This window comes from Solea senegalensis, linkage group LG9, assembly GCF_019176455.1.
Source record: "Solea senegalensis isolate Sse05_10M linkage group LG9, IFAPA_SoseM_1, whole genome shotgun sequence".
Taxonomy (NCBI): Eukaryota; Metazoa; Chordata; class Actinopteri; order Pleuronectiformes; family Soleidae; genus Solea; species Solea senegalensis.
Window position 1 is genome coordinate 24,934,558 of NC_058029.1, and position 24,281 is coordinate 24,958,838.

At 40.3% G+C, this 24,281-nt stretch overlaps 1 protein-coding gene across 1 annotated transcript in view; it reads right to left on the bottom strand.

Annotated features, from left to right (window-relative positions):
* tmem145 (transmembrane protein 145) overlaps positions 1 to 19,683 on the bottom strand; it is an 83,737-nt gene extending 64,054 nt beyond the window's left edge. The window contains 1 exon segment of the mRNA XM_044034829.1: positions 19,557 to 19,683. Coding sequence (XP_043890764.1) covers positions 19,557 to 19,667 — 111 coding nt within the window. The 5' untranslated portion in view covers positions 19,668 to 19,683.
* Between the last annotated feature and the right edge of the window lie 4,598 nt (positions 19,684 to 24,281).

Sequence of the window (24,281 nt, forward strand, 5' to 3'; positions counted from 1 at the left end):
AAAAGTATTTTTTTTTTATTATTATTATTATTTTTAATAATCAAATTAATTTGTGTCTGAACATGTCTGAATTCAATGACTTTTTCAGTATGTTATGATTCTATTTCCAGAAAGAATATGGTTATTTTTTGTGAAGCTGAGCTGGATTTTCCTGGATGTCATTAAATGCATCATAGCTCCGTGGACCTGCTCTAGTATCATTGCTGGCCTTTCGTTGAAGCTGCCGTTTCCTATTTGGAAACCAATGGCGTGTTTTTTTTTTATTTTTTACTGAAGGCCCTGACTGAAACCCCACGGTTCACTACTGGTTAAATGTCTCCTTGCATGGAGATAGGGGGCTGTTTCCACTGCCCCCTACTGTCTGTTAGTGGAAAACCAGCCTTGCAAGATCATGGCCTTCGACAAGGAGTCCTCAGAATCAGGAGGTCTCGCAAAAGTCTCACAAAATCCTCATAAAAATCTTGCTAAAGTGCAAGACCTTTGATTTAACTTTGATTTAATAACAACATGTGCAAATTTGATTTATTACCTTCAAACATTTCCTGTAAAAGTCACATACAAAAGACAGAATGAAGAAAGCCAGAGTGACAAAGGAAAGAATTCGTTGTTTAGATGAAAATGCAAGGGTGGCATTTTGAGATTCTCCTGCTCTGTGACCCCTTTTCCAAAAATAGTGTTTCAGGGCTCCCAGAGCGCCGTTTCTGTGCGGAGAAAATGCCAGTATGATAAAAAAAAAAGAAGAAAAAAGTGGATTGACCTACACTTGTTTTCTCATGGACAGTCAGCTCAGTTTTCCCCTGAGACCAAGCGGAGCAATTCTACCCAATTTGGCAACAGTTCTCCTCAGGTGTTTTGAGATACCACGTTCACAAATTGGGACACACGGACGTCCAGATATACTGCTGTGTCTTACATCTTTAGATAAGCAGATCCTTAAACAGCACCACAGCTGCATGTCCACAGTTCAGACATGACTAACAGATAAACCTCATGGACAGTCTTCCTCTGCGTGATAAAAACTGACTGTGAGGTACGGGTATTTGTAATCTCTTTGATTTCCACCCGACTGGTGAAACTCCCCACGCCCCATTATACTGTAATTACCTCTGCTGTGCATTCTTTCAACATAAACAAGCACAGTAATTTCTGTGCTGAGAAATAAAGTGCAGCCAGAGCAGCACAGCGTGGCCAACACTGTTGCCTCCATATATCACAGCAAACAAAACCGCAGCCATATTTCAGACACTGCCAGCGAGATTCGGCCCCCGGAGCCTCTGCGTTATAATTCATGGCAAACTCCAAAAGTCACTGAAGCAAGTCTGAAAGCAATCCCCCCCCCCAACCCCAACTCCCACCCCTATGTGTTGTCCTGGGTGACGCGTACGGCTGTAACCATGACAACTGGGGCAACATAGGGGGAAGCACTGACCCAGAGATGAAACCCTGGACAGAGGAGTGGTCCATCTGTGATGGAGGGGAGGGTATTATTTAAGTCACCACAGGCTGGGGCTGTGAAAGAGCCCCTTGTTTAAAGAACACACATCCATGTGTGTGCGTTTGTGTTCCAGACACACACACACATGGATGTGCACATGCACGCACCAGTTCACTCAGACATATCACATCAAATATATTGTCATAGAAACCACAGCAGGTTCTTTAGGCACCTGCAGCTGCTAAAGACAATCATTTTGTTTCCAGCAGTAGAACCACTGGAATCATTGGTCCTCGTGTGCTTCCTTTAGAAAATATCTCCTCCATAACAGCAGTGTATCCAGTTCTGTCATTCATTTGATATAAAGTCAGAAAATCACTCTCTCTCCTAAACCAAAAGCAGCATTGTTATCTCACAGGGACACAGGTGCTGCCTTGTTCTGCCTGTGACATTTTGGTGAATCCAAATGCAGAAATTCAAATGCTTGAGTCCCAAAATAACATTTGAACTTGCTGATGCAGGCAGCAGTGAATCAAAAACTCCCATATGCTGCCGTGTAAAATCAAAGAGACACAAGCCTCAGTTGAAAAGTCAGAAACAGGCTGTTTAACAGCAAAATAAAGTAGCACACATACTAGTAACGTATTATAAACTTGAGTGGGCTTACACTTTATTCTGTGAGCCTTTTGGTGAGTTGGTAAAATCCGTTTTTTCTGTGTCCCACTGTCAGCCATGTTTTCAGTGAGCGTAAGCTTCTGTGTCTCCAGTTAACTTTCGGCACAGGGGCTTTATGCAAGTACACTTCTAAAACCTGCATTATTCCTTTAAAGCAGTATTAAATATCAGAAAGAAAGAAAAAAATAAAAAAAAAATACACAAGGGGCAACCTGTGGCCAAGTGGAAAGGGAACTTGGCTTGTAACCGGAAGGTCGCCAGTTCAAGTCCCCACCAGGTCGAAAGGGCTGGGGTACCCCTGAGCAAGGTACCCAACCCCCATTGCTCCCCGGGCGCTACTCAGTGTGGCAGCCCACTGCTCCTAACTCTAGGATGGGTCAAAACGCAGAGAATCATTTCCCTAAGGGGATTAATAAAGTATCTAAAATTAAAAAAAAGACAAACATCTCGTAAATATGATGTACTGATGTTACAGTGTTTATGAGAACACACCGTATTCACGACGTGTTATATCACACAGACACAGTTTACATGTGCAACATTTCCTTCTTTACCAAAAGATTTGTTTACAATTCCATCTTTGAAACTAAATGATCTGACTGTGGTGTGTGTGTGTGTACACCAGCGACGTGCGCTCAGGGGAGGCAGTCATCATCATCATCATCATCATCATCATCATGACAAGTAAAATACTAACAATGATAAAAGAAAATCCATTTTGTCCACTTGGCTGTTCTATACACGAGTGTTCTGTATGATTTCAAAATGGCAGAATTTACACATTTCCTGTTCAGACACACAGGAGACCTTTGAGGTGAGGCAGTGATGAGCTCCGCTCTGTGTCGCACACCCTGACTGAAGCAGGCAGTTGGTGCATGTCCATCGCTGCCTCTCTTTACATCGCCAATATACATGTTTGATTACACATGTACTGCACAGTCTGTCTAATATATCTAATGAATGTGTTTGACCTGTTTAGTCTTTCAGTGAAAATGCACGGGGTGAGGCAGAAAGTACCGTGCCACACTGATAGGGGGCAGTGCTGAGCCCCATAGATATCCTTGGAGAAGGATTATGCGCATGGACTTACAATATATATACATATAAAGGTAAGACCATACACGATTTTAATTTAAAAAAAGAAAAAAGAGAACACTTAAATTTAAAAAAAATCAAATATATATTCTTTTGTTTTTCTTGCTATTGTTTCGTTGAACACAGAAAATAGTTCAAAACATCCAGCGTAAGGCAGCTCTCTGGTTTTACCTCCTCCTGTACTAATAAATCATTTGATGTCTGTAATCTGTTACATGACTGTAATCTGTTACATGTGTGTAATGTATTACATGTCTGTAATCTGTTACGTGTGTACTGTATTACATGTCTGTAATCTGTTACATGTCTGTAATCTGTTACATGTCTGTAATCTGTTACGTGTGTAATGTATTACATGTCTGTAATCTGTTACATGGCTGTAATCTGTTACATGTCTGTAATCTGTGACATGTCTGTAATCTCTTACATGTCTGTAATCTCTTACATGTCTGTAATCTCTTAAAAGTCTGTAATCTCTTACATGTCTGTAATCTGTGACATGTCCGTAATCTCTTACATGGCTGTAATCCCTTACATGTCTGTAATCTCTTACATGTCTGTAAGTCTGTAATCTCACATGTCTGTAATTCAGACATGTCTGTAATCTCTTACATGGCTGTAATCCCTTACATGTCTGTAATCTCTTACATGTCTGTAATCTGTGACATGTCTGTAATCCATGACATGTCTGTAATCTGTTACATGTCTGTAATCTATTACATGTCTGTAATCTCTTATATGGCTGTAATCTGTTACATGTCTGTAATCTATGTCTAATCTGTGACATGTCTGTAATCGTTACATGGCTGTAATCTCTTACATGTCTGTAATCTGTTACATGGCTGTAATCTATTACATGTCTGTAATCTGTGACATGTCTGTAATCTCTTACATGTCTGTAATCTGTTACATGTCTGTAATCTATTACATGTCTGTAATTCAGACATGTCTGTAATCTCTACATGTCTGTAATCTCTTACATGTCTGTAATCTGTTACATGTCTGTAATCTGTGACATGTCTGTAATCTCTTACATGTCTGTAATCTGTTACATGTCTGTAATCTCTTACATGTCTGTAATCTCTTACATGTCTGTAATCTGTTACATGTCTGTAATCTATTACATGTCCTGCATCAAAAACAAATACAGCCCACAGCCAGCCAAAAGCATGTTTGTCCACTTTTCCTGGAAGGCTGTCTGACTCCAGGTTTCAGAGGCCGGATGAAGGATTGTCTCCCACAGAGACGCAGGAGTGAGGTCAGGAACTGATGTCAGGTGATAAGACTTGGCTCGCGGTTGGTGGTTCAATTCCTCCCAAGAAGTGTTTGATGGGATTGAGATCAAGGCTTACAAGTCAAAAGGATAGTTGGGTTAGGTACTGACACATATTGTGCGTTGAGACACTTTTACTGAAAATACAGCTGCCAGTGGAGACACAAGGAAAAATCCAAATGCCTCTTTCTGTTTGCAAATCTGACTTTATTGAGTTTAAAATATCATGAATCAGAATTATTTTTAGCGATGACTCGACACCACTTTTCTGTGTCCAGTGTTTGACCAATTACACTCCGATAGGGACATTTTTCATCCATCAAAATACTAAACCGTAAACAAGACATTTGTGCCGATGCTTCAACTGTGTCAACAAATATTCTGCTCCAAAAAAGACGAAAAAGAAGAAGAAGAAATAAACAACATGGTTCCAGTAAAATGCCACTGCTGATATTTGTGCTTTTTGGATCATACTGGAGTTTCTGTTTTTCTTTTTCCAGTTTCTGCTCCAGTGATTTTATAACAGCGACACAGTGTCTGGGAATCACTGGGTCGGGACCCACACATGGGTCATGGAAGCTTTTCCTCTGTGTGTCTGAGCAGCACCTGAACATTACTCACGTCATTAATTAAACAGCAGTGTATATTTGTCATACAGGACATTTATTTTATTTTATTCAAGCAACATTTTCATTTAAAGAGTTTTGGTTAAACATGTTGATTCAGTCTAACTAAGTCTTGACCCTTTTATTACAACAGTCGCTTTGTTATTAATCAGCTGAAAGAAAAATATCAAGATGTATGTCCTGCTGCAACTCGAGATTATTTTCATAATGGATTAACCCGTACCTGGAAATTACAACGTTCTCAAATTTAAATCATTCAGTTTTAATGATTTCTTTGTTATATGAAGCAAAATATTCACATTTAAGATGCAGAGAAATCTGAAAACTTATTTTAATTATTTAAAAAACACTCAGATATTTATATGTATTGTATTGCCAGATTCGACCACACGGTTGGTGTAGTGGTTAGCACGCTTGCCTTTACAGCAAGAAGACCTGGGTTCAAGCACCGGTCGGAACAAGGGTCTTTCTGCATGGAGTTTGCATGTGTGCGTATGTGTGTGTGGGTGTTCTCCGGGTTAAATTGGACACTCTAAATTAACCATGAGGGTAAATGGTTGTTTGTCTCTGTGTGTGTGGTCCAGAGTGAACCTATCGCCCTGTGTCAGCTGAGATTGGCATGTGAGCCTCCTATGAAACCTTTAGTTAAGTCCTTGTTGCCTCTCACACTCAATCACTTACGAGCTGATGCCATTAAATCTGTGTCAGTGACGCTGGGATTAGGACTCATTCAAAGTCCAACATGTGTCCACAGCGACACAGGACCTGCACTGCCAACCAGTGCTTTGGCAGTGCCACTGCAGAGCCACAGAGACACACCAGAGCTGAAGTGTCATCGCTCTCAACAGCATAGCCTCTGCATCACTCACTACATACAGTGTGTGTGTGTGTGTGTGTGTGTGTGTGTGTGTGTGTGTGTGTGTGTGTGTGTGTGTGTGCAGAAAAAAGCCCAAGAGAACACCAACAGTGGATTAGGTGTCTACCTTAATTCCCTTTTAGTCCTCTCATTTCCCCATGGCCACTGCATTGTGATGCAGAGTCACTCTGCCACCTCCCAAAGGGGGTGTGTGTGTCTGTGTGTGTGTCTGTGTGTGTGTGTGTGTGTGCGTGTGCGTGTGCACTCGTACATGCACATTAATCAAGTGCTATGCTTTCATCCAGTATATGGTCAATTTAGCGTCTCAGTGTCTTTTTTCTTTTCTTGCTTGCTTTGTCTCTCTCTCCCTCCGTCAGAGCTTCCATCCTTTCTTCTCAACACATTCCTTCTTTTTTCCTCTCTCTCTCTCTCTCTCTCCCAGATCACTATTTGCTTGCTAAGCCTCATTAACAATTCATTACCGATCAGCTAGTCAAGTCACCACTGGACTGCCGGGCTTCTCAATGATTCATTAGTCAGGGTTTCACAACGCTGCGGCGCATAAACACACTCACGCACCAGCACACACACACACACAGTGTCCCTCTGGGTGATCCACATGGACACACACACACACACACAGACTTATTATACAAACACACGTTCTACATACACATTAAAGCCTGTAGAAATGCCTGCACACACACATGTTATCTAACCAAAGTCCTCATTAAAAAGAGATGTAAGGAAAATAATACAAGTCTGGATTGCTATAGACCTTATGTTTAAATTCAGAAGTAACTAAAGCTGTGTTTCATAACTAAAATGAAAGAGCATGGAAATGTGTATTTATCTCATCAGAATAACGACTAAAAACGTCACATAACATCATCTTGTCTGTGTCTAAAATCGCTGCCATGGTCACACTTAGTTCTGCACATGCACAGAACTAATCGGGTGGTGACAGTGGTTCTCTGGGCTGGAGGCGTGGCTTAGTGTCAGCACCTCACACAACCACATTAACAATTCAAAAACGATCCAGTTCATTCTCCAACTCCTCACGAGTAATTTCATTTCAAATCTGCTGTTGGAGTTTCATCAGTGTTTTTCCCCTCAGGCTGAGTTCATACAGGACCAGAGACCTTGAGCCTGCTGATGAATACGGGAGCTTCATTCTTAAATTAGATTTTTTTTTTTTAAAAGGACTTTCAAGGGCATTTCTTAATTTTCATTTAATTTCAGGACAGAAAGTTTAAAGAGTGTTCAAGGTCTAATACAGAAAATTTCATTATGTCCAGAGACTCTTTAACCTGCCGACAATCAGACGCTGATGATGAAGTCTTTAATATTAGCATCATGACATGAAAGTGGTAACAGCTGATTTTATTTCTTTAAATGAACTTTGATGACAACGTTTCTGTCTCCTCTAACCTGGTTAATAACTTCTCTGTGTGTTAGGGTTAAACTTAAAGTGTATGTATATAACTAACAATCGAGTGAATCGAGTAATTGTTTGGTCTATAAAACGTTGAGAAATAAGCAAATACTGATCAGTGTTTGTCAAAAGTAGAAATGATTTCTTTGTTTACATGGAGCAAAGAAACTGAAAATATTCATTTAAGAAGCTGAAAAAATCCAAAAGTTTGTTTAAGATTCTTTAAAAAACACTCGAGCAGATGAATCGATTACCAAAAGAGTTGCAGATCAGTTAAGTAATTAAGTAATTGTTTCAACCTTAATGTACATTTTCAATTATCAGCTGACTTTTCTCTCATTGAATTAAACTGCAGTCAAGTTTGTAAAAAAAAAAACTATTTTTCTTTTAGACGTTAACAATGATCAAAACTACGGCTTTGAAATGTATCAGGGGGTTTTTAAGTTGAAATTTCAGATCAAAACAATGCAGTGAGCGAGCGATGAGTTCTATCTTAAATCTAAATTAAAACTCAAATATGTTGGAGAATTCATATCTCTGAGGAGAGGCTCATTTATTTGAATAGCACATGATCACTCCATGTGCTTTACAGAAACAAAGACAAGTCACAGCATGTACGCAAAGTAAATAAATCCACTTTAGAGCTGAATGTTTACATTGTTGCATTATACAACGAGTAGTTGATATTGTGATTGTGCTGTGAGGTAACAATGAGTCACACTGAACTGAACTTTGACTTTAAAAGTCTAATCACAACATTTACAAACGTCTTTGATATGACTTCATGTTTTAATCCAAGTTATAAACACATTCTACTAGTTGTCATGTAAGTTTGTGTCATCATGGTTTAATAACAACCTCTGAGTAATCACAGATCACCACACACACACACAGTGGCGATCCATGAGCACTACAGCTGGACCTTCACCTCAGCCGTTATTGCAGAGAAAATAAATAATCGCGGGAAAAAACCAACAAGTTACATTCTCAACATCAACTTCATAAAACTGGAGACCATTTAGGCTTCAAATAAAATAAACATACTCAGAGCAAACAAAGCCAAAATCTGGAAATATCAAATGAGGCTCATTTCATCACCATGGACAGCGCTATGAAATCACACCGCACAACAAACCATACACACATTAAGAAAGAAATCCTCCTCAAACTACAACAATCCTTTGACTTGAGCTCCAAAAGAAGTCCTTTCTCTATGGACATCAGTACCAAAGCTCCCAGGCGATCCGGTCCAGTACTGGTTCTGGCGTGGGTCTTGATTCGCTTCAGAGCCGAGTGTCACAAAGTGCAGCAGGTCTGATGGCTCCGTGTTTGCCAAAGTTTCTACATGACTGTCAGTTCAATCATGAGCCTGCGGAAGTCAAAGTGCAGCTTCCTGTGCGCTGTGTGCACGTCTCCAACTAATAATAATGTTCGGTCTTTCATTCTTCACGTAGGCCAAGGATCTTTTGTTTTTGGCCCGCCCACTTTAAATCAAACGGTGATTGGTCAATTTGCCCATCACTCTCTTGGCCTTCTCCGGGATTCCAGACATTCTAACCAATTAATGAGCCAGCTAATAGAGACGGACGATTCTGATTGGATAACCCTTTCATTGCTGATGGGAATGTGACAGTAAACTTAACTTTAGAAAGAAAATTTATGAAATGTATTGCATTAAATTAAATGACATAGATCTTTTTTTAAATATCTATATATAGATATATATCTATATATAGATATATATATAGAGAGAGCCAGAGAGTGTAAACTGTGTCTATGTTACTAAGCAACAACACACACAGAACAAGCTCAGAGGTCGGCAGAGGACTGTGTCTGTAATAAACGTTCGCCGTCCTTGTGCTACGACAAACTCCCCGACACTGGAGACACACAGAGTGGATTTACTGCTTTTCTCTGCTCCTCTCTTCTGTGCTCCTGGCTGTTTAACGATGAGGGGACACTATTATTTACTTTTTTATTATTATTTCTTTCCCTGGTCACTTTTTTCCCAGCTGCACTCAAACCAGTGACCTTCTTCCGACCTCAGGACTTGAGCAGCACGACCTCCCAACAATGGGACGTTTAATCAGCATCTGCACAAACACCGTGAGCCACTGATGACCCGATGTAAACACGGCTGAGACTGAACCGTTGTCACTGGATGACATGGCCTTTGTTTCTCTCTGGTAAACTCGTCAACTTACAGCTCTGCAATACGGCTGCAACTCAAGATTATTCATATTTATTAATCTGTCAGCATTGCAAAGATTATTCACAATGGGGGTGTTTATCTTTCAGTGTTGACTGTTTTTCAGTGAGAAGAAAAGCTATTCTTTTGTGATCTGACAGTTGTTAACCTTTTTTGCCAAATAAATGAAAGGCATGTTTAAATGCAGCAATGAGTGTGTGTCAGATGAGCAGCAGCCACGTCGCTCTGCTGCTGTTCACTGCATGTGCGGCTCCCAGCAAGAGACAGGTAGAAAGTGAGATGTCTCACTCCGTATAAAAGAATGATGTTCAGATTTTCAGCATGAAAACGCTACCAGGGCGTCCTGAGAGCCCTGTACTGAAAATAATAAGAAATTAGACGCCCTACTTTTGGGCAGGACGCCCTAAAGACGCCCTATTTTTTCCTCCCTGTTCACCAATTCAAGCCTTCCAAGCAATCGCTTTGCTGCCGCCATGTTTTTTTTTCCAATGAAATCTCACATAATTGTGCTCACATCTCGCATTACAGTGGTGGATTTTCTGTGATGTGGCGTGGATGGGCGCTGTTACTGGTGGAAGATCTGACGTCTGAGTTTTTTGGCTTCTTTGGTGGCAATAACTGCCCCCCTGCCACACACACATACATGTGCCTCCCCCGAATAATACAAATAATGTTGCAACAAAGACAAAAACTTGGTTGTTTTCCACAAAATTTGCACCTCAAAATGCAGGAAATAGAGTTTCAACAAGTTGCCCCCGGACTCCCCACAATACTCGCGATACACCGCATCATGTGAAGGTGTAAAAATGGACACCCACTAAAAAGATCCTACCTAAAAGCCTGGTTGAGACTTGGAATTAAAATACATGGTGGATGAGTCCTATGACCACATGAGATGACATCTGGCTTCTCCCTCCCTTTATTCTGAGTGAAACGCTGGCAGCTGCTGCTGGTGCGGCTCCTTTTAGAGAAGTGGAGTGAGTGGGAGTGTGACGGACAGCGACACTGCATATTATAACGTTACGCTGCTTCGTCGCCATAGTAAGCCACAGGGGAAACTCTTTCAACACGACAGCCCTGATTTTCAATAGTAGGATGGACACGTTCACCGCCATCGACTGATTACGAGGGATTTTATTTTGATCAGGACACATTGTCACATGTCTGTGTCTGAGCACTCACAGGAAAGTGAAGGGACAGTCACTGACAGATGGATGAATGAGCGCTATGGACGGGTTCCAGGTGTGTGTGAGTGTGTGAGTGAGTGTGTGTGTGAGTGTGTCCGTGTGTGTGGGAGAGTGAATCTGCAGGAGATGAGATGTGGAGTGAATAGGTGACCTTGGGGCAAGATGCACTGGACACACACTCACACATTACATGACACACAGTCTGGTTTCCATGACTTCAAAGGACATCACATTGACTTTCAATCATTTCCTGGAGACTTAACCATAACTATTACTAGTCTAACCATAACCTTAACCTAAACACGTTTCACTTTAACATTACATTATGAAATCCCCATAAGGAAGACAAGTCCTGATTATGTGACAAATTTAGGTCCCCACAACATGTGTAATACCTGAAACACACACACACACAGGTTTACAAAGCTTCATTTGGACAGCTTTACCAAAACCTTATCTCCAACCATAACCACAACCAGTTAATGCCCAACACTAACATGACCACAATTCAAATCGCAGTCCTCGTCATTTGCACCCAGTTCCTCAGAAATGAGGTTCTGCCTCATTAGGACCAGGTTTTGGTGTCCATAACAACTACTGCTCCTGACGGAGTCAGTGTTTAAATGCCAGAAAAGGTCCTCAAAAGGTAACAAGTACAAACACACAAGCAATATCAATGTGTCAAGCCCAGTGTTGCCTGATATTCTGCCCAAATAGAGAGTTAGAAGAGAAAAATCACACATTTTTCAAGAGAGCAGGTTTAATTTCCCCTAAATTAACTTCTTTTCATTTGTAAAAAAACAAAAAACATGTTAGAGACATCATTGTGAAAATGTAATCAACATTTTTCAACATTTTGACATTTTATTGACCAAAGAAATCAAAAATGCATTAAACATAAACAGCAGAGTAACAACATCAAAGCAGCCCAATTTGACTTGATTTATGTGAATTCTTTCATTTACAACCTTAAAATAAATGTTGACAGTGGAAGTTGAACTGTTGATAGAACTGTTGATAGAAGACGAGACGGGTAGATGCTAACATCAAGAAGACTGCCCACAAGTGAACAGCTCCACTGGAGCAGCTTTTACACTGTATTCAAGGGCATCGCAGCCGCCATGATGGATGGATGGATGGATGGATGGTGGATGGATGAGTGCTTCTTTTTCAGTTTATCTATTCTGATCCCTCATCGTCATCTGGTGACTTCAATCTCTCAGTTTAAAAGCAGGATTCAAGCTCCACTGTCTGATTCTGCTCTTTGAGTCACATGACAGGACACACAACGAGGTGATCACATGACCTGAGAAAACGGTGTAAAATCAAAACTAAATGGCATTAAAATTATCTCTTGAATCTTTATAAAAGTCATTGTAAATTTCATTCAAATATAATATTTCAGATGTCTGCATTGTACGGTGGCCCTGAAGGTCAACACAGAACACTGAGACTAATGATTGCTTTCATAATCATGTGATATATAATAATAATAATAATGATTATTTTCTGGATCATTCCATGAGTTGTTTGGTGGAAAATGTTAATCATTGTTTCCTGTTGTTTAGTGTCGTGTTGTTTAATGTTGTGTTGTTTAGTGTCGTATTGTTTTGTGTAGTGTTGTCTGTTAGAATCCTTCAGTTCATTCAAAATGCTGCAGCACGAGTTCTGACAGGAACTAGAAAGAGAGACCATATAACTCCAGTGTTAGCTTCTCTACACTGGCTCCACCCACAGTTTAGAATTCAATTTAAAATCCTCCTCCTCACGTACAAAGCACTTAATGGTCACGCCCCTTCATACCTGAAAGACCTAGTCTTACCCTATCACCCTAACAGACCACTTAGGTCACAAAATACAGGTTTACTTGTGGTTCCCAGAGTCTGTAAGAGTAGAATGGGAGGCAGAGCCTTCAGTTACCAGGCTCCTCCTCTCCTGTGGAACCAGATTCCAATGATAGTTCGGGAGGCGGAGCCTCTGTCTGTATTTAAAGTTAAACTTAAAACTTTCCTTTTTGATAAAGCTTATAATTAGAGCTGGTTCAAACCTGGACCATCTCTTAGTTCTGCTGCTATAGAACTAAACTGCTGGGGGATTTTCCTGTGGTACACGCACATTCACTCTCTCACACTCAGCATTTGATTATGACTTTTTATATGTCATTAACCTTGTCTCTTTCTCTCCCTAGTTTGTGTCTTTCCTTCCTTCCCTCTCTCTCTCTGTATTCTCATCATGCAGGTTGCAGGATCAAGATCCAGTTTCCGAGGCTACGCTCATCGTCACCATTATTATTATGTTATAATTAATAGTCGATATCATTGACTGTATAAACTTGTAACCTGATACAGTTGTTGTGTATCTGCTGCTGGTCTCTCTCTCTCTTCTGTCTTTACCTCATCTCCCTTTTGTCCTTTCTCTCCCCCCTTTCTGTCCCCCTCCTCTCCTCCGTCCCCAGTTTGTCCTTTCTCCCCAACCGGTCGAGGCAGATGACCGCACATCTCTGAGTCTGGTTCTGTCAGAGATTTCTTCTTCTGTTAAGAGGGAGTTTTTTCTCTCCACTGATGCCTAGTGTTTGCTCATTGTGTGAACTGTTGTGTTTCTCTGCTCTCTTTGATGTTGTCTATGTACAGAGACATGAGATAATGTATGTTAGGATTTGGCGCTATACAAATAAAATTGAATTGAATTGAATTGAATTGTTTTGTGTCGTGTTGTTTTGTGTAGTGTTGTTTAATGTTGTGTTGTTTAGTGTCGTGTAGTGTTGTTTAGTGTCGTGCTGTTTAGTGTAGTGTTGTTTTGTGTAGGTGCTGTTTAGTGTGTTGTTTTGTATATTGTTTTGTGTAGTGTTGTTTTGTGTGTGTTTAGTGTAGTGTTGTTGTTGTGTGTTTTGTGTTGTTTGTGTAGTGTTGTTTTGTGTCGTATTGTTTGTGTAGTGTTGTTTTGTGCATGTTGTTTGTGTAGTGTTGTTTAATGTTGTGTTGTTTAGTGTCGTAGTGTTGTTTAGTGTGGTGTTTAGTGTAGTGTTGTTTTGTGTCGTGTTGTTTTGTGTCGTGTTGTTTTGTGTCATGTTGTTTTGTGTCGTATTGTTTGTGTCGTGTTGTTTTGTCATGTTGTTTTGTGTAGTGTTGTTTAATGTTGTGTTGTTTAATGTGTAGTGTTGTTTAGTGTAGTGCTGTTTAGTGTAGTGTGTTTTGTGTCGTGTTGTTTTGTGTCGGTTGTTTTGTGTCGTTGTTTTGTGTCGTGTTGTTTTGTATCTTATTGTTTTGTGTAGTGTTGTTTTGTGTGGTTGTTTTTGTTTTGTGGTGTGTTGTTTTGTTTAGTAGTGTTGTTTTGTGGTGTGTTGTTTCGTTACGTGCTGTTTAGTGTAGTGTTGTTTTGTGTCTTGTTGTTTTGTGTCGTATTGTTTTGTGTAGTGTTGTTTTGTGTAGTGTTGTTTAGTGTATTGTTTTGTGTAGTGTTGTTTTGTGTTGTGCTGTTTAAGTAGTGTTTTTGTGTCGTGTTGTTTTTGCATATGTTTGTGTTGTTTAGTGTAGTGTTGTTTGTGTCATGTTGTTTCGTGTCATGTTGTTTTGTGTAGTGTTGTGTTGTTTAGTGTTGTGTTGTGTTGTGTGTTTTGTTTTGTGTGTGTTATGTGTCGTGTTGTTTAGTGTAGTGTTGTGTTTTTTAGTGTTGGGTTGTTTAGTGTAATGTTGTTTTGTGTCATCTTGTTTAGTGTAGTGTTGTTTTGTGTCGTGTTGTTTAGGTGTCATGTTGTTTTGGGTATGTGTTGTTTAGTGTAGTGTTGTTTAGTGTTGTGTTGTTTTGTGTAGTGTTGTTTAGTGTTGTGTTGTTTAGTGTTGTGTTGTTTAGTGTCGTGTTGTTTAGTGTAGTGTTTTGTGTGTGTTGTTTTGTGTAGTGTTGTGTTGTGTAGTGTTTTTTAGTGTTGTGTTGTTTTGTGTCGTGTTGTGATGTGTAGTGTTTTTAGTGTTGTGTTGTTTTGTGTGTTGTTTTGTGTGTTGTGTTGTTTTTGTGTCGTGTTGTTTTGTGTCGCGTTGTGTTATTTTGTGTCGTGTTGTTTAGTGTAGTGTTGTTTTGTGTCGTGTTGTTTAGTCTCATGTTGTTTTGTGTAGTGTTGTGTGTGTGTGTTTTTTTAGTGTTGTGTTGTTTGTGTCGTGTTGATATGTAGTGTTTTTTAGTGTTGTGTTGTGTTGTTGTGTTGTGTTGTTTTGTGTTGTGTGTTGTTTTGTGTGCGTTGTTGTTTTGTGTCGTGTTGTTTGTGTTTTTTGTGTATGTTGTGTTGTTTTGTGTTGTTTTGTGTCATGTTGTGTTGTTTTGTGTCAGTGTTGTTTTTTGTGTCGCGTTGTGTTGTTTTGTGTCGCGTTGTTGTGTCGTGTTGTTTTGTATGTTGTTTTTGTGGCGTTGTGTTGTGTCGTGTTGTTTTGTGTGTGTGTTGTGTCGCGGTTGTTTTGTGTCGTGTTGTTGTTATTTTTCGTTGTTCGTGTGTTGTTTTGTGTCGCTGTTGTTATTTTGTGTCGGTTGTGTTGTTGTTGTTGTGTTTTGTGTGTTATGTATTGTTGTGTTGTTTTGTGTCGTGTTGTGTTGTTTTGTGTCGCGTTGTGTTATTTTGTGTCGAGTTGTGTTGTTTTGTGTGGTGTAATGCTGTATTGAGTTGACCTTCAGGGCCACCGTAGTATTGCCCCGCGCTCACGTGCGCTGACGTCATGAACATTATTTAATTAATTAACACTTTAACGAGAGTTCTTAGAAATGGACAGAACATTGTTGAACTTTGTGAATGAGTGAATGTCCGTCAAAGTCAGCTGGAGGAAAAGTGATCACTGCAGCGTTTCTGTGTGTCTGCTCTGTTTCTGTCGTACACACACACACACACACACACACACACACACATATAAATCAAACACTTTCATAGACGCGTTAGTTTCCTCAAACATGTTCCATTTGTGTACATAAAAGAAAATGGTGACTGAGTAAATTTGATGATTGCATTATGGATCATTCTTTACGCTTTGTTTTCAAAGCTAAATTGAATGCATCAATACTTCTTTAATGTTTTATAATTGAGTGAATTATATCATCTGAAACATAATTGCATTGTACGATGTGGAAATTTACTGTTCAAAATAATCCTGATTCATTGTATGAATGTGATTATTTGAAATCTATGCTTCAACCAAAATGACTTTAGATTCTCAAATGTAAATGTCTTTCAGACAAAAACAACATATCCAGAGGAGGATACTTGTGTTTTGTGAAGAAAAAGTAGAACTAAATAAGGTCCTGGAAATAAATCACTAGGACTGTCGATTGCAGAGTGAAACAGCATTTTCAAGCTGCTCACATGAACTTTGCCTTTTACATTTGTCCAGATAAAGAACATTCTAGGTATTTGATCATAGTCTTGGTTAAACAGTAATTGCTGACTATTTGTAACGTATAAAAAAGAGACAAAACAAGTGTTTATCAATGATTGCATTGAAATAAATACTGTATGTAATTTGTGGTATCACGAGGTGGCAACAGCAGCAGTTAACTGATCTAATGTGTGTTTGGAAAAGTGCTGGCATTTGTGAGGTTTCTTGAATGCATCTTAAACCTGCGCGACACAGCTGTAAATCCCACAGAGGTCATGGAATTTGAATGCATCTCATTAGCTGAACATGAGCTCTCAGAATATTCAGTAAATAATAACCATCAATTATTTGAAAAGCATTTTTGCTAGAAATGCACATCTCTCGTGAAGTGATTTTTATTGTGATGAGAGAAAATTAACTTCATTCTAAGAACATTTTTGGACATTTCTAGTTTCCTATGACTGAACAATAAATCTCAGAGTTTTGACATTGAAGGTGAAATCCACGACTAAACTACTTGTTTTTGTTTAGAAACATTCAAACCAAGAATTTAAAAAAGCTATTGGTAATCCATTTACAAGTCAATTACCTAGTTAATTGTTGCTGGGAGGTTTGCTGCTGTTGTCAGGAAATCATGTCTTTAAGCTCCGCCAGGTCGTTGTTGTCGTTTGTCAATGTCTTCAGCTCTCGTTAGAGTCTGCAGAAAACATCTGACCTCACAGCGTCGAGTGTCAGGTGTGTTTGGTTCCAGAAACATAAAGACTTTGACCTCGTCGGCTCAGTTTCTGCAGGAATCCCTGAAGAATCACCACCAACAGCAGCTATAAATAAGTGCATCAGAGCTGAGACTTGTGTCAGTGTTGTCATATTGAGGTTACTTTTGTCTACACCTGAGCTCAGACTATACAGGAAAATGCCTGGGGCACCAACCTGAATTTAAATCATTTCTATATGTATTCATGTGTTTCTAAATGCACTGTTTTTGCAAATTCTTTATACTGATTGACATATTAATGTCTCGTAAAAATTCCCCCAATAAAATATCATTTTATTATTTATTTTATTTTAATTACATTGTAATCTAGTATATTTATTTAGAGATTAAAGACAGTTTTTTGTACTCTATACAAAAATAACAAGCTTTATTAACAATTGTGATGTGGGCCGCAGCCCCCTAGTGGACCATGCCGGTACTGCAGGTGGGCAGTGAAAGGTCATTCAAGTAAATGTTTTTCATTTTCAGTTTTGTAAAATCCCATGGTTCACTTTGTGTTGCGGTTAAGATAAGACAGTTATCTTCAAAAGTACAGGTTTTGTGTGTAAATGTATAAGTAAATAATTATGTATATGTAATAATTGAATGTATGTTATGTCTTTTTGTTCGTCTCCATTAACGACTCTTTCCTTGACTCGTGTTGGACAATGATTGCACGCGGTCTCTTGTTTTATGGACGAGCTGGAGCTCGTTTTTTCCATCGCCCCTAAGGTCACATGACGCCTCACTCACTATCGTGACAGCTCGTGCTGCGTTTGCACTCAATGTTCGTTTGTTCATTCTAATAAATGACGTCGATGGATAATTACGCACTTGTTCAGAAAGTTCAGGAATAAAGTGAGGCGGACTGAATTTTCTATCCCTATGCTCACATGACAACAATAATGAACGGGAATTATTGATCCCAGTGTTTGCGCAGGAGAGCTTACAAGGACGGACTAAACAGAGCGACAGCAGCAGAAATGTTGGAGCAGTGCAGAGTCAACAGTCAGGAAAAACAACAGAGAAGATACATGCATTCAAAAATGGCCTCTCTGCAAATCAACTATACACAACAAGCAGCTTCAGAGTCTTTGTCATGGTTACATGTTGTGAGGACATGTTGTGAGGACATGTTGTGAGGACATGTTGTGAGGACAGTGGGGGCTGTCTCCACTCCCCCTAATGTCTCATAGCAGAACACATCAGAACCACAGACCCGGAGTCCTCAGAATCCCCAGGTCTTGTGAAGTCTCGGGTCAAACACAAATTGCTTCACGGCACTACACACACACACACACACACACACACACACACACACACACACGCACACACACACCTGCACAAGGTCGAGGCAGTGATATTTAAGACGTTCACCGTGGCAGAGTCGGTAAAACACGTTTAAGAGAGGAAGAGGAAACGACCGTCTGACCGAGCGAGAGGCCACACCCCCCGAGAGAGTAAACTTTTTCGAATGGCGGCAACTGAAAAACACAGAAACATGCAGAACAGACGCTGACCGTCATGGACACGCCTCCGCGGCTTGTGCTCGGCGGCTCCGTTGAAAACAAATGCACATGGCGCCAGAGTTTTTACAACAGTGAGGATAAAGTGGCAGACAAATAAAAATATGTACTCCGGAACTGTAGGGGGAGCTGTGTAGAGGAAAAAGTGAAAAGGTGACCAGACTTTTCAGTGGTCTTATTTTCCACTGCTGCGAAATCCACCTGCGTTTCTGTCTATTTCAATTCAAACACAATAAAACAAATCACCTCTTCAATGGTCGCCATGTTTGTCAAGGCCCTGCAGCTTAGCACTGCCCTCTAGAGGAAGTGTCTGCGTGACATCCACTCCACGGCAAAACACACACATGGTATGTAGGGTAGTGACGGACATAAAGTTTGAGACGTAAAGCAGAGAAAATGGAGTATGAGAGGACCTTTAAAAAAAACTAAATAACCACCCCGGGTTCCCCTTTGCCTTAGGGGCCCACAAAGTCCACTGAAACGCCCCTGCAAGTATCAAACTCCACAGGAGGTTGAATTGGGGAACAGCAGGTGATGGAGCTGCTGCTGCTGCTGCTGCTGATGCTGCTGCTGCACAGGGATGACTTCAACTCACTCATCTGATCCACGTATGGAACCAGAACTAGACTAGACCAAGCCTGTGGTGGTTTCCTCAACAGCCTCCACAAATCCAGCTCTGTGCGCCAGATGATGCCAAATGGCGCACACCTGTAACTGCTCCTTTAATGATGAACACACACACACACACACACACACACCGTGTATAACAACACCACACACGGTCAGTGGAGTCCACTTAAACCTGGTCCCCCGGGCTGTGAGCACGGACCCGTGGGATCTGCTGAAGCCCAGGACGTGTGGTCGTAATGAGGGAGCAATACACGCCACGCATGACACGCGTGGATCTGCACGGCAGAGCAGAGCGGAGGTGAGAGCCACGGACATTCCCGAGACAACTTCACCGTGAATCGGTCGCAGCCTCTGCGGAGACAAGTGCGTGCTGGGTGCGCACTCCTCTTCCTCCTCCCACATCACCAGCCACCAGTCTGTGTCCGTGTCATTGTCGCGAGTGGAAACATTCATTCATTCATGAGAGAGACACAGAGAGAGGTAAAAACCCACAGCAGCGCTCACCTCTTTGGTATTCACGATGCCTTTCACGTATTTCCCGAGGACCGTGTCCACGCAGAGGAGGCTGCACAGCGCGGCCAGGCACGCGAGTCTGTCCACGACCCGCACCTCCATCTTTCTCTCTCCCCCGCTGTCGCTGGTCTGCGATCCGAGCTCCCCGAAGCCTGGCTCTGCGCGGGAGCGCGCACGGAGGAACGAGCGCTCGAGGAGGGAGAGAGAGAGGCAACGGGCGCGTGCACGGCGGTCACCTCAACAGCAGTTAAATACTGCATGTGTGTGTGTGTGTGTGTGTGTGTGTGTGTACTTCTTGAGGACCTTTTATGGCATAAACACTGACCTTGTCAGGACCAGGAGTCCTCATGGAAACTAAAACCTGGTCCTAATGAGAGAGAACCTCATTGTAGTTGTGGTTAAGCATTAAGTGGTTGCTTAAAGGTTGGAGATCTCTGGAGCACAGGAAACGTGTTCAAATAACAAGTTCACAGGTTGTAGTTGTAGAAATGAAGTTGTTGGGCTGTGTTTTTACAGGTGTGTCCACTTTTGTGACATTAAGTCACTGGTTACAATTAAGGTGTGAAGAGGATTTTAAGCAACACAGTAAAGAATCCTCCAGAGGTTAGGGAGAACACTGTGTGTGTGTGTGTGTGTGTGCGTGTGTGGACACATGAGCCACCGCCGATTGTAATCATGTTTTCATCAGAGGTCACGCACCTGTAAAGAAGCACCAGCTGGTGCTTGGCCTCCGACATCTAAGTTAATGTGACTAACCAGCAGGATAAACTGTATATAATCTATATAATAATATATAAACAAACAACAGGAGAATGTTTGTTATGTCATGAATAAGTTCAATTAAAATAAGTACAGAGATTCTTTAATTCAGAGGTTTGTGGTCACCATGGTCTCCAGTTAAAGAAAAAAACGGATAAACTGAAAGAATTTTAAAGAGCCAGTGTTTGAGAATTAGTGACATCTAATGGTGAGACCGCAGAAGTGCACCAGGGAACTGTGGTGGCCTTCAAGTATAGACCCTTTCAAGAGCTACGTCACTCGTAGCATTAACAACAGTCCAACACATAAGACGTCTACTTGTAGCGTAGTCGGCTGTGAAAGTAGAACCATCACAGGTGTCAAGTTCTTCAGAATCCCAACAGGATCTCATCCCTTTCAAAAAAAAGACATGGTCTGTGGCTCCAAGTGTTAAAAAGAGAAGACTCACTTCATGTCATCTAAGTTATCATTTTTAGATTATATATTATATATGTTAGATTATGATGAAACACCTGGATTTCACAGAAAAGTGTGTGTCAGTGCACATGTGTATATGAACCTATGCTGCCTACAGTCATGTTGTGGTCTTGGACGTAGCGAGCTGGTAGTTAGCTGCCGGCTGGCTAGCGCGTTGACAAGCAAACATGGTGTGTGCTAAAAACGTTTGTTGTAAGACTTGTATGCACATAGACTTTCTCGCGTGTACGGGCGAGTTTTATCTATAAGATAAGAGTGAATATCTGACACCTTGCTAATGTCATCTACATACTCTTTTATGAAGCTCAGGCAGACTATTGCTCTCGGCTAGTACGGATTTATTTAGGTATTGTTTGCGGCGCTTAAAGGCGACATGGACCAGAAGCTCCAATTAACGCTGCGTTTGTGTGTGTATCTGCGTCATGACCTCGTTTATGAAACCCTAAAGTTTCAGAACAAACAGTTCAGCCACTGCTGAGAAAATAGGCTTTTATTGTTTTCCTGGGCTCTGCGAAGCGGATCGCCACTTCCGTATGTTGATGATGTCATCAGAAAACCTCACCACTCCTCTCACCACCGTAGCGCCTCCTGGTGCGGGCACTAGTCCGGGCACATATATGTGTGACCGTGAAAACAAGTTAATATATGTAAGTAGACCTCTATAACTAACATATATGTGACCATGAAAACAAGTTAATATATGTAAGTAGACCTCCATAACTAACATATATATGTGACCGTGAAAACAAGTTAATATATGTAAGTAGACCTCCATAACTAACATATATGTGACCATGAAAACAAGTTAATATATGTAAGTAGACCTCCATAACTAACATATATGTGACCATGAAAACAAGTTAATATATGTAAGTAGACCTCCATAACTAACATATATGTGACCATGAAAACAAGTTAATATATGTAAGTAGACCTCCATAACTCACATATATGTGTGACCATGAAAACAAGTTAATAATAAGTAGGCCTCCATAACTCCACGCATATGTGACCATGGCTCTAGGAGTTAATATATGTAAGTAAACCTCCATAACTAACATATATGTGTGACCATGAAAACAAGTTAATATATGTAAGTAGACCTCCATAACTAACATATATGTGACCATGAAAACAAGTTAATATATGTAAGTAGACCTCCATATATGTATATATAACATATATGTGTGATATCAGCATTCCTTTAACCTTTAACTAGTAACGAAAGAACATATACAGAATTATTTGGTGGTGGACATACATGCTCTTCACTTACCTGTTGAGACATTTTCTGAGCCCAAACTGTGCGTGCATTCTAGGGTTAGAATGTTATTAAAGAAGAGCTTCTGCTGTAGAAAGTAATACACTTTTACTTATAAATGTACCTTTCTGTCAATGTTACATACTGGACCTTTAATATTGTAATGTTAATGTTAATGTTTTGCCCTAGAAGAAGTTTTATGTCCATGGTTCTCTAATGGAATCTCATTGTTTGGACAACTTTACAGGGAGATGGACGTGATTTCTCTGAAGTGTGATGACTCTTCTGTGTTAAAGGTTTCACAGTGAACCTCACACCTGATTAACCAGAGAGAGAGAAACCTGACATCACAGTTTTAAGGCATGCAGGAGTAGAAATCTGGGTTTATGAGAGGGTCCTTGGGTAATTGAGAGTTTCCTGGCCTCAAAACATTTGAAAACTGGTGGTGTATAATATTACTATCAAACTGAACAAATCCCTGCCTTCAGAACTCACCACCTACAGTATCAGAGGCATTAGCACCAGGAAGGCAAAGCAGCCATTTGCTGAGAGTGAGGCCCCAAGTACAGATTTTGTTGGAACATCTTTAAATTGTATAATCAGCTATAAACAAACATGTCCCAACAGAGTTTGATATAAAGAGCTTCGTAATTTCAGAGCTTGGTGAGAAGCTCATACTGCATTAATACATAAGTGAGGCTGAAGGCAGTCAATAAAACAAACTCATGTTGCTCATTTATACTGTTCTATAAGTTGATCTGCAGGCCTGCGTGATGTAGTCAAACATCGTACCAAGATGAAAGAACGACTTTTTAAACAACTTACTGGAGAGAAAACAACGGAGAAACGTCTGTGTCGGCACAATGCATATTACATGAAATATACACTGAAGATTCTTTCACAATACAGCTGCATGGTATCGATGAAGTGACTGACATGACCCTATCACTCGTTTTCTTTATCAGCTTTTCTTGTGCAGCCTCGAACGGAAAAGTCCTGGCAGAGGAAAATCTAGAGCTTTTTAAAGTTTATCATTTATGGCAATTTTAAAAAGCAGCTGTTCCACAAAGCATGACATTAAATGGCAACTGAAATGAATGAGTCCCTTATCTTAGGTATTTATATGGATTTCTATTCCTATGGATTTAAGTTAACCACTCTTGTTTTCATATATTTGAATGCAGAACTGTCTCATACTTTAATCTTCTTCTAAGCAGAGAGATGACAGGTGGTTCATGGGAGAATATATTTATTTAGATAAAAATGAACAGGAGAAGAAAACCAGCATCAGCGTCACACACAGCATCTCTTGTATGAAACCTACAAAGACAAATCAATAAATCAGCAATCAATCTGATTCACAAATCTGAAAATAAAAAAATATCTACATGAGTCGTATATTGTTTAATATACATTATTCTTTTTATTCACAGGTTTGCACTTGTGGTGATTTTTTTTTTTTAAAGGCTAATAATCCTAATCCAGATGTGAACAGCATTTTACAGTGCAGATAACTAGCACCTGCATTTTCACTCATACTATTTAGCAGCAAACACTAAACAGCGCGGACAACACAATCTGTTACACAATCTGCTACACAATCTGACTCCTCCTGCAGTCTTTGGTTGTGACTGAAACTAAATATGAGTTCAAAATAATATATGAGCGGACTGAGGTCAGTCTCACATATTCAATATCATCTTTTACAGAGATTTACAAAGTTTAGTGATATGTAAAATGGTGAATATAAAACCCTTCACTTAACTCCCATACTACAGCTTTCATTTAAATAAATGCATAAGGTGTGTTCGTCGCAGAGAAGATTGAAAAGGCTGCAGAGTCAAGAATGACTTTCTGTTTCACCTCGTCGTCAGTCTTATTCCTATCTTCCACCATAGTTGATCTCATATATTAGAGAGAACCAACATGCTGATTGTTGTTTTCACTATTTCAATGAAACAGTAGAGTGGCGGTCGCTTAAAGGTGCAGTAGGCGGTTTGTTTGTTTTTAGCATAAACTGATCAACAATTTCCCAAACTTTCTACACGTGGACGCACTTCTTAAATCAAATCACAAAATAAACCGTGACAAGAGCGAATGTGTGCATAAGAGGTTTGGTAAATGAATTCTAACATGTTATTGCATATTAAGGAACCAAAAAAAAAACCCTCCTGGGAACCATGTGGGTCGTGAACGTAGAGGAAGCGAAAAGAAAATAG